Consider the following 15,042-nt stretch of genomic DNA (forward strand, 5'->3'; position numbering starts at 1 on the left):
CTAACACTAACAAAGCTGTAACTAAATGATTAGAAATTATTCTCTGGGAAATAAAATTATAAAGGATACTTCTGTTATTGAGTAAAAAGCTACCAAACTATTTTGAGATCATAAGTATTGTAATTATCTATATACTATAATCTCTGTAAGCAAAAGCATGATTGCTTCTATCTTGCCGATCACTGTATCTTAATAACTAGCCTGGTGAATGAATGGATAAAGAAGCTATAGGAGATTGAAGAAGCAAGAATTCATTCTAGCTTGTATTTTCCCAGCATTGCCACACTGAATAGTCCTTCTTACCCTAAAGGGGTACTAGATTGTGAATCCTTGGTCTTTTCTCCACAAATAAGATGCTCTCTTCACATATATGATGCATCTGAATTAACCAGATGGAAACTGAACAAAGAATTAAAATGCTTAAATTGGAAAATCCCCAATTAGACTATTTATTAATAGTAGTCTTGTCTTCCCAAGTGGTGCTAGTGGTAAAGAATCTGCCTGTTAATGCAGGAGATGCAAGAGATGTGGGTTTGATTCCTGGGTCTAGAAGATACCCTGGAGTAGAGTATGGCAACGCACTCCAGTATTCTTTCCTGGAGAATCACATGGACAGGGGAACCTGGCAGGCTACAGTCCATGGAGCCATAAAGAATCAGACACAACTAAGCGACTGAGACCCTGACGCTGGGAAAGATTGAAGGTAAGAAGACAAGAGGACATCAGAGGATGAGATGGTTAAATAGTATCACTGACTCAGTGGACATGAATTTGAGCAAAGTCTGGGAGATAGTGAAGAACAGGGAAGCCTGGCATGCTATAATCCATGAGATGGCAAAGAGTTGTCATAACTTAGTGACTGAACAACAACAAAATAGTAGTTTGCCTACATTATATAAAATAAACTAGTACTGGAGGCTCCACATTGTACAGCTGGCCATGTTGCTTGTATATGTAAAAGCACTGAATATTCTTACAATTAATATAAATGTAATTGTAAATTTTAAGGGAAAATTAGCTTAGAGAAATCCAGTAGGTAAATACTAATATAATTGCCTACCATTAAAATCAATGCATATGACTACTTCATAGAAACACAGAAGAATGTTCTTTCTGAGCTAATAAAGTACTATAGGGAATATACAATATTTATCTAGTTGGAATTGTTCATCATCTAATTTATTATTAGATATCGAGGCACATAGAACATTAACTTCTAGTAGTATAATATTTATTTTTTATGCATTTATACCTAACACTTACAACAGGCTTAGATGAAAAGAATATTTCCTTCCTGATTTATGCAATTTTGGCACATAGTATAAATCCTCACACCTTGATTTCTGAATATGTAATATTAACACAATTTCATTTACCATGATGAACTATTTTAAGGGTAATTCAAATAATGCATATTAAATACCTAAGAGAGAGTCTGATTCATGGGTCTCTTACAATGTTAGGTTTTCAAAACAGTTGGGAAAGAAAAATATAGAAGGAAGGAGGGATCAGAGGAGGAGGATTTTATTTTATTTCATCTTCAAAATAATCTTCAGAGGTAGGAAGGCTATGAATTGTTACTGTTATCTCCATTTTACAGATCAATAAACATATTCAGAGATCTCAAAGGACTTGCTCAGCATTAAACAGCTATTTGCTCTCTTATGGTATGACAGTATTTTATTCATCTGCCCATTGTAACACTTAATATGTAATATTGTATTTATTGATTACTACCTCTGGCTTCCCTATTAAACTCTGAGATCCTTTTGGGCAAGGGCCTTATTCCATTCATTTTGCTATAATTTAGAATATGTGTACATAGTACCAAAGAGGCTTCCGCTAAATGTTTCACAGATGAGTAAATGATCTGAAACAGGAACCTGGTATCTATTTATTCAAAACTGGATATTCTGTTTCTATTGTATGATATGCTTGCTTATGATTATGCCAGTCCTCCATAAATTTACATATTATATAAAATACAGTGATTGGTGTTCAATAATCTTTCAATGCATTTTTGTTTGATAATCAGAAAATAAAACAATCTATTTTATATCCTCGCGTTTTCTTTTTGTTGGAATAGGAGCATAGTCCCTTCATTATTTGTTTGCACCAGAACAAATTACAAAAAAAAAAAAAAAAAAAAAAATTGGGTAAAACAGCAGAAATTTATACTCTCACAATTCTTCAGATTCAAATTCTGAAATCAAGGTATCCTCAGTGCCTCTGAGAGCCCCCAAAAGAATGCTTCTTTGTTCTTTCCAGCTTCTGGGGGCACTTGACAATTTTTTCATTCCTTAGCTTGTAGCTGCACCCCGCCAATCTTGTCCTGCCATTATTTGGTTACCTTCTTTCTTTTGATGTGTGTCCTCTCAGTTGGTAAAGAATCTGCCTGCGATGCAGGAGACCCAGATTCCATCCTTGCACTGGGAAGATCCTCTGGAGAAGGGAATGGCAACCCTCTCCAGTATTCTTGCCTGGAGAAGTCCATGGACAAAGAAGCCTGATGTGCTACAGTCCACAGGTCCCAAAGAGTCAGACATGGCTGAGCAACAAATGCTTTCAAGTTTCTTCTTAAAAGGACACCAGTTATTGGATTTAGGGCATCTCTAAATCCAGGATGGTTTCAACTGAAGATCCTTATCTAACTGACATCTCAAAAATTTTTTTTTACAAATAAGATCAAATTTTGAGTTTGGAGTGGAGATGAGTTGTTGGAGTACATTATTTTATCCACTAAAGCTATTATGCTTTATTTGAATTGACATTATTAAGACAAGCTTAATGAATGTTGCAAACCTAAAAGCAATTCATTCAGCTGGGGGAAAAATGAAGGGATTCGAGTTTCTGTTTTTTTTTTTTTTAATGATTTGAAATAAAGCTGAAATTCCACAGAAAATGCACAAAAGTAGAAATTCAGCATAGAACTGCTAGAGGAGTTTGAAATAGGGGAGAATATATCAGTTATCAGCTAAAAGCTCAAGAAAACTGAATGATAATCTTAAAAAGGAATATTTTTCCCATCTAGAAAATAAGCCAGAAATGACAGTTGATATCAGACAGTTGTAATAACTTACTCTTCTCTAAGCTAGGTAATATTAGTTTAAAAATAAAGCCAAAGGATAAATTAAGTATCTTAGTTTCAAGTCACAATCAGAAAGTCACGTTTAACTAGTATTTATATAAGGCTAACATTTAACTTTCACTTGAAACAATGCTAATGAACTAATAACACTACTTTCAAGTAGTCTTTGTTTATCTTAGAGTTTGATATAAAGGCAGACACATAGGTTGCTTTTAAATTTTTATTTTATCGTAGATCTAGTTACACTTTCATCTATTATATATATACATATAAAAGGCCTTCACAGAGGTAAGCAGTCTGGTAGCTACTGCACTTTAAAAAATGTTTTCCTTCTAGAAAAAAGGAAAGATCATTCGTATTCTGATGTTTATTCTCATAATCACTTTATTACTTTGATGCTTATATTGTAACATCTACAAGTTTAATAGACACAATGCAGCATTGTCAGAGTTTTACATTTCATGAGCAGGACATGTTAAGATGATCTGTAATTTAAAATGACGATAAAGACAACTGCATACATTTTTTAGCAGCAAACAGAGGTATTTTTATGCAAAATTCAAACAAAACTGAGACATTGTTTCAACTGACATGCAATATTTTCAGAAAGCAGATGTGTTTGTCACATTGCTTTTGTTACTGTCACAGTATAAGTATGTATCAGGGCAAGAGTAAGGTTTTAAATAAGTCAGAATGATTATGTGAGAGCAAGTGCAATAGTATTCTAGCCCAACTCTATCTTCAATAAGAAACTGTGGATTTGGTATCATCCATAATATTCTGCTTCTAGGTCATTTTGAGAATATTTTACTCTTGTTTAGCTTTGTTAGATCAATTCTAGTATCAATTCTGAATAAAGCACTGTTTTTTTTTCCCCCTTTTGTTTGGCTCTCATTCTGGTACTGCATATAATCTCTGCATGTTCCAAGATTCAGGACCCATAAAAAATCATTTCAACTGGATTTAATCAAGTACTCTCAATCCCTTTCCCCCATATTCAGCAAATGCAATGTCTTTGTTCCATGGGCTTCCCTGATGGCTCAAGGGGCAAAGAATCCTTGGAATGCAGGAGACAGAGGAGATGCGTGTTTGATCCCTGGGTCAGGAATATCCCCTGGAGGAGGAAATGGCAACCCACTCCAGTATTCTTACCTGGAAAATCCCATGGACAGAGGGACCTGGCAGTCCATGGGGTTGCAAAGAGTCAGACATGACTGAGCGTGCAAGCACACTAGATAGTAGGTGGACTTGAATAAATAATAATTTGGCAACCATTTTAAAAAGTTTCATTAAGAGAGAATTTCCTTAACGTATTTCAAATCATGTGTAAATTCATATCCGGACTAATGGAGGGGGTAGTCATTCCCCTCTCCAGGGATTCTTCTTGATCCAAGGATCAAACCCAGATCTCCTGCATTGCAGGTAGATTCTTTACTGTCTGAGCCACAAAGGAAGACCTATATCAAGACATAGGTAATTTTTCAACCCTTTGAATGGATGAGTTTGGCAATCTGTTCACTGATATCTTAGTAACAAGGAATAGTACCTTAAGTTCATATATTAATAGTAGAATAGTTCATGTACCATAGCTTTACAGACCTAATTAAAATAATTTTGAACTCTAGCATATAGTTTAAAAATATTTAGACAGATATTTAATTATAAATTTTCTAATACTTAATCCTAATATTTAGATGGTCTTTAATTCTAAAGTTAATAAGTTAAAAATAAAATTATATTGTTGGGAAAGGTGTGGAGAAATTGGAACACTTGTAGACTACTGACAGGAGTGTAAAACAGTGCAGCTGGTTTGGAAAACTTTCTAGCATTTCCTCAAATGATTTAGCATAGTTTTCAGCCATTTCACTCCCAGGTATACAAGTATAACCAAGGGAAATGAAAACATATGTCCAAGCAAAAACCTCTGTATGTGTTTACAAGTAACATTATTCGTAATACCCCAAAGGTGTAGATAACCCAAATCCCCATTAATTGATGAGTGTTTTAACAAAATGTGGTATATCTATAGAGTGAACTATTACTTGGACATAAAAAGGAATGACTTATTGAAACATGATGCAACAAATCTTGAAATCGTTATGATAAGTGAGAGAAACCAGCCACAAAAGGCTGCATATTTAATGATTTTATTCATTAGTCCAGAACAGAGAAATATAAAAAGAAAGGAGATTAGTGGTTGCTTAAAGCTTAGGAGGAATGAAAGGTTGGGGGTGACAATTAAAGGGTGTGGGGTTTCTTTTTGAGGTGACAAAATACTCCAAAATTGACTATAATAATGGTTGTAGGTACCTGTGAATATACAAAAGAACACTGAATTTATCCTTTAAATGGATGAATTCTACATTATATAAGTTATATAGCAATAAATGTGTTAATATGAATCACCAGCAATAATTAACATATATATATATACTATTAAAACTGCCAACTACTGTTCAATGCTCCTAGTTTACTTTAACCCTTGTAACAAATGCTGTAAAAAGTAGGAACTCATATTTCTGTATTCTATAGATGATTAAACTAAGCCAAAATGACAAGAAGAAGCATGCCTGGGGTCACATAGGTAATAAGTGATCGAGGCAACAGTTGAATCCAATCACTGAAGCTCTAAAATTTGTACTTTCCAAGAAGAGTCATAGTCAATTATGCCACAACTCTAATTATCTATGCAATTAAAAAATGGAGGACTATCTTGTTATTTAATTCAATCTATAGATATTTATTGCAGGTCTTCTTAGTACCAGGCGCTCTTTTAGGCGTTAAGAACATAGCAGAATTTCAAAACTCAAAATGACAAAATGTGTGCTGCCATGGAGCTTACATTCCAGAACTTTAGAATCCAGAAGAGCTGAGTTGAAAACTTCTCTACCTTACAAGGAGAGTGACTAAATAAGTTTCTTCACCTCTTTGATTCACATATTCCTCTTTGTAAAATAGGATTGATAGTTTTCTCACATCAAAGGGTCACTATATCAATTCAGTGAGATGATATTGTAAAGTATTTACTGAAATGCTTCACACTCAATAAATGAAAGGTGATGATACCAGTGGCGGTGAAAGTTATAGTAATATTATTCCTGTCATTGTCACAATCATTATCACCATCATCATTGAGTGTAGCCTCTGAGTTGTGTCCAACTCTTTGGGGCTCCTTGGACTATAGCCCTCCAAGCTCCTCTGTCCATGGAATTTTCCAAGCAAGAATACTGGAGTGGGTTGCTATTTCCTTTTCCAGGGGATCATCCTGACACAGGGATTTAACCTGGATCTCCCACACTGCAAGCAGATTTATCATCTGAGCCACCAGAGAAGCCCATCATGATCATCATTAAATGTAGCTAATGCCCTGGTTTTAGTGTAGGAGGAAGATACCGCCTTCTAAAGTTTTGCTTGGATAAGTTCATATAGCTACTTGTGAACTTAGGGCTGAAACCCAATCATCCTCTGATTTCAAATTTCATAATCTCTTTACTGATGAGTTGACACTATGTATACAACTTTTATATCAATTCTCAAATTTAGAAAAAAAGAGAATAAGGCAATAAAAATACCTAGATACATTCTCATAAATGTGTTCTTTTGAAATGGTGATTTATATTTTAGAAAGAAAATAGTAAACATGTTGAGTACATTTAAGTTTATTATTTTTATTAGATTCACCATTATCTTTCTCCTGAACCCAACAACACTCTAAGTTGATAATTGAATAAATTTCTGAAATACAATGTCACATGTACCAGCCTACCAAAAAAATTTAAACTAGGCCTGGTAGTTACATGGAGATTTAAACCAAGTAAAAATTATACTCCACATTCTGATACTTTTAAAGTATATTAGGGGGAGGGGTAAGCTTACCTGGTATAGTATTAATATTACACCTGATTCCTTAGGCTTCTAATTTGTTATATTATAAACGCACATGCACCATAAAGATTTTTTTTAAACTTCTCACCCAGTTTTGGCCATTTGTTAGACAAATATTTATTCTATATCTACTCTGTGTATACAGTCATAAATGCTTTCATTTTGACTATGCAATTCAGAAAAGTTACAATCACAGCCCTGCTCGTGTCATCAGAAGTGTTTTTTTGTTATTTTTGACCACAGTGAACATCTCAATTTGCTATTGCACCTGATCCATCTGACAAAAACTGAGTCACAGTTGGATGGACATAGAGATTATCATACCAAGTGATGTAAGCCAGGGAGAGAAAGACAAATATCATACAATATTTCTTATATATAGAATCTAAAAAATAATAAATGATACAAATGAACTTATATGGTGGTGGTGGTTTAGTCCCTAAGTCATGTCTGACTCTTGCGACCCCATGGACTATAGCCCACCAGGCTCCTCTGTCCATGAGAGTTCCCAGGGAATAATATTGGAATGAGTTGCTATTTCCTTCTCCAGGGGCTCTTCCTGACCTATGGATCGAACCTAGGTCTTCTGCATTGCAGGAAGATTCCTTATCAACTGAACCACCAGGGAAGCCCATGAATTTATATACAAAATAGAAATAGATACATAGACATATAAAGCAAATGTACAGTTACCAAAGGGGAAAAAGGGGAGAGACAAATTAGGAATTTGGGATTATCATATACAGAACACTATATGTAAAATAGATAACCTACTGTATAACACAGGGAACTATACTCAATGTTTTGTAATAACTTATAAGGGTAGAGTAAGAAAAGAATAGATATATATGAATGCATGACTGAATCACTTTGCTGTACACCAGAAACTAACACAATATTGTAAACCGACTATAATTCAGTTTAAAAGAAGTTAATGATGGTTGATGATTTATTGAATGATCATTGTAATAAACTTTTAAAATCTATCTTCTTATTAAATGCATTGTCTCTGAACACATATTGTTCTATTTCTTTCTTAATCAGCAGGCAGGGTAGTAATTAAGGATAAGCTCTGGTGTCTTTGTTCTCTAACATATTTCTTCCTCTTTCTGTTACCTGTGTTCAGAGATGTGGTGTCCTTGGCTTCTGACTTTATTTCCTCTGCCTTTTACTCTATCACTGGGGCTTCTCTGGTGGTTCAGGTGGTAAAGTATCTGCCTGCAATGCGGGAGACCCAAGTTTGATCCCTGGATCAGGAAGATCCCTTGGAGAAGGGAGTGGCTGTCCACTCCAGTATTTTTGCCTGGAGAATCCCATGGACAGAAGAGCCTGGTAGGCTACAGTCCATGGGGTTGCAAAGAGTCAGACAGGACTGAGCGACTTCACTTCATCTACCATTAGCCTTAGTGATCAGAAATTCTTAACAGTTATACTCAAGAGGACATATGCTCTGCAAGCAGCAGCAATACATGAAGGCAGAATGAAGGTAAAAAACTACTGTACACATATAAGCAAAGGAAGAGAAGTGATAAACCTGGAGATGGGTAAAAGAAGGAATTAGAATTTCTCAGAGAACCTGCAGGGAGGCCATATTCTTTTGGGTTAGAGATCATTTCTTGTATTGACCTCATACTTTGTTCTTGCTGTGTTTCTTCTGAATGCACAGGCTGAAAACAGATAAAGCTAAAATACAAAAGCACATAGATATTGAGGAATACCAAAATCATTTGATCTTATTTCTTTCGATTGTACCAATACAGTTACAGCCTCAGTGTATACTTGAATAACTCTTCACTGTGATGGCTTATTTGCCACCATATTCTACTACACTAATTCTATGTGATACAGAAGAGAGCTAACTAAAATTTGAGGTTGATCTCCTAGTTGGATCATTCCATTGATATTAACAAACTTGCTTCTCTTCTGCTCTATATCTTGCTCCTCTTTTTAATGGGTCAATCAGCTCTATCAATCTTGAAAATTAGATAAAATAGGAGAAATGCTTATTTATTGGTAGTAAGAGAATTTATTCACACCTAGAGGTTGATAAGAGTGTGTGCAAACTACTTGACTAGTGCATATTATAAAATTTCTGAGCTTATAAAGTTCAGACTGGTGAACTTTTGTCCCTCCTTCACTGTATTTAATTTAGTTTGGACAGTGATTTTGTTGATTCAATACTCATCTCTTGGGGTTATTTTAAAAAACATAAAATGATTAAAAATCCATGTCCTCATCAAAATAGAAGTTGCTATTCAGCATGTGTTTTCCCTTCCAGAATTGATTTTTTTTAAATGTTTCTATCATCAAATCTGGTATCAACTTGTGAATCTACTCACATGCATGCCAATATATTTCTGTGTTTTCTTTTATTTCTAATGCTTGTCTAGTTGTCATGAGAATGGCCCACTTATAGTGACAGATTGTGTTACGTCTATTTGGTAAGAAAAATGCAAAAACTATGGTTTCAATATTTCCCACTTGATCTATTTTGAGCTTTTCTCAATAGAAATTCTCAAACAAGGGCAAAAGTATCACAGCATAGGCTATTCCTTTTAATTAAAATGTATAATTTAATTAAATAAACACATACTCTGGAGTTGTCTTTTTTTCACTGCAGTGATAAAGAAGTGTTCTCCTCAATATTTGACTAGCCTTAAATATTCTCATTAATTTTTCAATAATTTACTAATTTACCGAGGTAGATATAACTAATGTTTTCATATTTTCACTTGTCTTGCTAAGGATTTTGAGTTGCTCAGTAATAAGTGGTAAAACATCTAACTAAAATCTACTGTGTTCTTGAAAGTAAATTCTAATGGAGCAAATATAGAAAGATCTATTGTTGTTCTATAAAAGAAAGAATGAATGGTATTTTTATTTTTTAAAATCTATTTATCTTAACTGGAGGCTAACTACTTTACAGTATTGTAGTGGTTTTGCCATACATTGACATGAATGTCATATTCTTAGATATGGATAAAGTTTTGAGTGTTTTTTTGTACATAGTATTATTTCTGTAGGAAAGTTAACATTTGTAACCTGTTATTTAAGAATTATCACTCATATAAAGGGAGATGTAAATACCAATTGTATAAATACATTAAAATCCAAGGACTTTTTCTTCGAAGAGATTATTCAAAGCATTATGCTCAGGCTATGCCTTCAAACACAAATGAAATTCTAACACAGAGCCACTGATGGCTGAATTTGATCAACACATAAGAACAATATGAATATTTAAGGCTAAAAATAACTATCTAAAGAGGAAAGAAAAAAAAAAGCACACTTTGATTTCCTTATATAATAGAATTGTGGCCACATCAGGATATCTGCCTCAAATGTCAATTTTGCAAACTTAAGTTATATTAAAATGACAGAAAAAATATATAGATAGATAGATATAGATATAGATATACCTTTTTTGGTCTGAGAATAAGTCATTGAATAACAAAATATAGAGCCTTTGTTTCATTTCAAGGCAAATTATGCTCAGAGAATGAGATTATATTTGCTAATATTTTATTTAACACATGTCTACTCTGGGAATTATAACTTCACAAGCCAATAGCATACAGATAATGTCCCTTAATAAGTCAATAAATAAATAACATACTCCAAACCAATGATAGGTTAATTATACTATTTTTCCAGACGAAGGGCACGATGAAAGGAATAAGGTCCAAATTTATCTGAGGTGTACCTTTCTGTTGCAGGAAGGGGGGCCCTTTCCAGGGCCTGAGAGTGGACTCCTGTCTAACATTTGGAAATAAAATGTCCAAGGAGACACATGTCCTGACAAAGCAAAAGACTTTATTGTAAATGGGCTCTTGGGTGGAGGGCAGGAGGGTAAGAGAAGCCAGAAGGACTGCTCTGCCACATGGTGTGCAGTCTCAGGTTTTATGATAATGTGCTTAGCTTTTGGGTTGTTGCTGATTAATCACCTTTCTTGGCTCATATTTGATCTGACTCAGGGTCCTCCTTGGTGATGTTTGCATCTTTCAGCCAAGATAGATTCCAGTGTGAGGGTTTCTGGGAGATTGGCAGGACATATCATTTTCTGTCCCTGTCTTTGATCCCTCCCAAATTCTCCCAGTTAGTTTTCAGTGGCAGCATCACATTCTTTATCAGGACCTCCTGTTTCAAGACAACTCAGGCAAGAGGTTATCATTGCATCTGGCCAAAGCAGTGGGTTTCCTTCAACAGTTCCTTAACATTTCTGTGAGATGGTTTTGGGAGAGAGAGCTTAGCCAACTGAGAACTGATGTTCAGTTGTTAGTGCAAAGATGAAAGTCCCTTGTTACTAGAGCATATCACGAGAAAATGAAGGCATTAATGCTGGCCAGCATGATAATCTCCTTCTTCCAGGCCACTGCATGATTTTCACCACTGCTAAGCAGAGATCCACTTTCCTAGGCAGGAGTTAATACTCCAAAGTCAGAGAGCTATTTAGATCAGCAAGAGTCACCTTGTCTGGACTGAACACTCTCAGATGGTTCTCATAGACTCTGGATATTTGTACTCTTAATATCTCTTTGCCATAGTTGCATCTTCATTTGTTCTTAATTGATAAGACCCCAGCAGTGCCCCTTAGTATCTGAACTACTACTGAGTACTTATCAACAGTTGCAAATGTTGATGATGACACTTTGACATAACAACTTCAACTCTCTTATCAAAACAATATTACTTTTAAAAACTTTGTTCTTAGATCAAAAAAACTTCATATTTGTCATGAACAAGTAAATATGAAATCATATCAAAGCACTGTACAACACCATTCATTCTCTTACTATACTTATTGTACTACTTTTTGTACATACCCTTATTTCAAATTCAACCCTATCTCATCCCCAATTTTCTGTGATGCTCAAAGAAACGTTTACACAACTGTAACTATTATAGGAAACTGTAATAAAATATTAGGAGAAAGGACTTTGGGGAACATAATTAGCTAGAAATGTTAGATACATGATACTTTATCATATGATGTATTCATCCCATACAAAGGAGAATGAATTCAAGGGATAAATGGCCTAAATGCTTACAGAGTCTTCAAAATCAGTTTACTGCCCATTTCCTGAGGTTGAAGTCTTAAATAAAAGCGAAAAGAATGATTTTACCAGGATGGCTGCAAAAAGGATTTAGTTGAATAGAATTGAATTAAAGTGTTCCTAAGACCCACAAAAATCAACATTTAGGTATTTAGGGATAGTATCCAAAACTGTATAGATATTTATGTTTACTTCTAAATCATGAATCTCCAACCAACTTAGATTTTTTTTTTTAAGAAATGTGTTCATGCTCGAGATAAAAACTCACCCATTTTAAAATGAATGGAAAATAAATGATATAATGAGAGAATATCTTACAGGAAAGATGTCTTTTCTTGGCTAATGCTTATGTGAGCTAAGCGTATAACAATTTATGATGCCAATCGAAGGTTTTATATTGTTCTACATATTGTTGCATGATATTTACAATGTTGTTATATACTTTTCCTGGAACCACTGAAGAATGCAACAAATAAAAATAGTTTCACTAGAAAACCAAAATTGTGTATTATTGCACTGAAAATATTGACATTTTTTAAATGTACTTGCAATAACAAATTGAAACTGATTTTTTGTTTTTGTTTTGTTTTACTTTGCTTCCTTTGCCTACATTTTATCCTAAATCAGCGGAAATCCGAGGGGAAAAGGACAATAAAGGTAAGATGCCAATTTCGAAGAAAATTGACTTCAAAATTCGTTGCACTATCTTTTTTTAAATTTCTGAAGCTACAGTAGCTATTAAGTGCAATTAAAACTGTAAGTATTTAAGATGACATATGTTGTAGTTCTGCCTTTAAGGAGCTTCAAGCTGAGCTGTCTCTACATGTTGTATTACTTACACAGTCCTGGAAGCAATTTTCAAGGCTTATTTTATTTTATTTTTCACCAACATTTTCTTCTCCCAATGTGCCAAAACAACATACTGATGACAGCATCACTTTGTGAATGTTCTGGTTATACAGTTATTTTATGATAAATTTTAGCAATAGAAGGGACCATGTTGGTGCCAGTTCACAATTAACAGTGACAGCAAAAGTTAGTAAATATGAAGCATCATGATGTTGGATAAGGTCACTGAGAAAAATACTATAAACATGGTTAATCAGTAGGTTGATGTTCTCTGAGAAACTGGGCTTTAAAATGTCATATTTCAAAAAAAAACAATAAAAATAAAATGTCATATTTCAATGTGAATTTTTTTTCTAATTGAAATGTAGTTGATGTACAATATTATGTTAGTTTCAGATATATTACATCGTGATTTGACATTTTTTACATTATGAAATGATCACAACCATGATAACTCCAGGAACCACATACAACCATATAAGTTATCACAATGTTATTAACTATATCCTTTATGCTGTATATTACATCCATATGACTTACCTGTTTTAAAAGTGGAGGTTTCTATCTCTTGATCCTCTTTACCTTTTTCATTCACTTCCCTCTCCTCTGCCAACCACTTTTTTGTTCTCCATAGCTATGAGTCTGTTTTTGTTTTGCTTTGGTTTTTAGATTCTGCATATAAGATCCTGCAGTTGTTGTCTTGTCTGATTTATTTAACTTAGCAAAATACTTTCTAGATGCATCCATGTTGTCAAAAATGACATGATTTTTAATGATTGAATAATGTTCTTTACATATATACATACATACCGCATTTTCTTTGCCCATTCATCTACTGATGGACACTAAAGTGTCCTCCATATCTTGGTTGTTGTGAATGATGCTGCAGTGCGAGTTGGAGTGTATATATATCCTTCTGATTTAGTGCTTTTGTGCTGTGCGGTCGCACAGAGTTGGACATGACTGAAACGGCTCAGCAGCAGCAGTGCTGTATCATATGACAGTTCTATTTTTAATTTTTTGAGCAAACTTCATAATGTTTTCCACAGATATCTATACCAATTACATTCCCACCAACAGTACACAAAAGGGTCCCCTTTTCCATAAATCCTCAGCAACATTTGTTATTTGTTTTCTGTTATGATAGCCATTCTGACAGGTGTGATTTGAAGTTCCCTGATGGTTAGTGATGTTAAGCATCTTCTCAGGCGTCTGTTGACCATTTGTACGTCTTTGAAAAAATGTCTCTTCTGTTCTTCTGCCCATTTTAATCAAGTTGTCTTCTTGTGTTGAGTTATAAGTGTTCTTTGTGCATTTTAGATATTAACCATTTACCAGTTATATCATTTGCAGATATGTTCTCCCCTTCAACAGGTTGCCTTCTCATTTTATTGATGATTTCCTTTGCTATGCAAAAACTTTTGAGTTTGATGTAGTCCCATTTGCTTAATTTTTGCTTTTGTTTCCCTTCCTTGAGAAACAGACCCCCCCCCCCCCCAAATATTGTTAACAGCATGCTGCCAATGTTCTCTTCTAGGAGTTTTCTGGTTTCAGGTCTTACATTAAAGTCTTTAATCTATTTTGAGTTTATTTTTCTATATGGTGTGAGAAAGTAGTCCAGTTTGATTCCTTTACATGTAGCTGTCTAGTTTTCCCAACATTTTTTTTGAAGAGACTTTACATGTATATTTTTGCCTCCTTCAATGTGAAAATTTTAAGTTCTGCTCACGTATATATGAACAGTCTAGCTTTCTAGAAAAATTTGAAGTTTTTTACTATTAAAAAAATAAACTAGGCCACACATATTGTTAAATTTTAATTACCTCATTGATTAGACTGCACCACCACTAAAAATAAAAATAATTCACTGACATTTATTTCCTAAAATTTATGCCTTGGTTTCTTCACCATGTTTTGAGATTGAAAGAAATAGGTTTCCCTTAAGCTTCTGATGGAAGACATTTTGGAAATTAAAATCAGTAAGCCTTAAATGCTGTTTATATTATGAACCAAACATTGCCGTAACCATATGCTAGGTTAAATGTGATTTTTTTTTGTAAGTTTTTTTTTTTTTTTTGTAATATCCTCCTATAGTTTGGAAGACTAGATTTTGTCTTTGAAAAATAACTTACCAAAGGATGGTCTAGACTATGCTCGAGGTACTCT

General features: G+C 34.1%; 1 protein-coding gene across 1 annotated transcript in view; it reads left to right on the top strand.

Annotated features, from left to right (window-relative positions):
* PCDH11X (protocadherin 11 X-linked) overlaps positions 1–15,042 on the top strand; it is a 924,479-nt gene that overhangs the window by 426,997 nt on the left and 482,440 nt on the right. Inside the window, exon 4 of the mRNA XM_052663288.1 lies at positions 12,655–12,684. Coding sequence (XP_052519248.1) covers positions 12,655–12,684 — 30 coding nt within the window. The remainder of the gene's footprint in view (positions 1–12,654; positions 12,685–15,042) is intronic.

The sequence above is a fragment of the Budorcas taxicolor genome, chromosome X (genome assembly GCF_023091745.1).
Source record: "Budorcas taxicolor isolate Tak-1 chromosome X, Takin1.1, whole genome shotgun sequence".
NCBI classification, from domain to species: Eukaryota; Metazoa; Chordata; class Mammalia; order Artiodactyla; family Bovidae; genus Budorcas; species Budorcas taxicolor.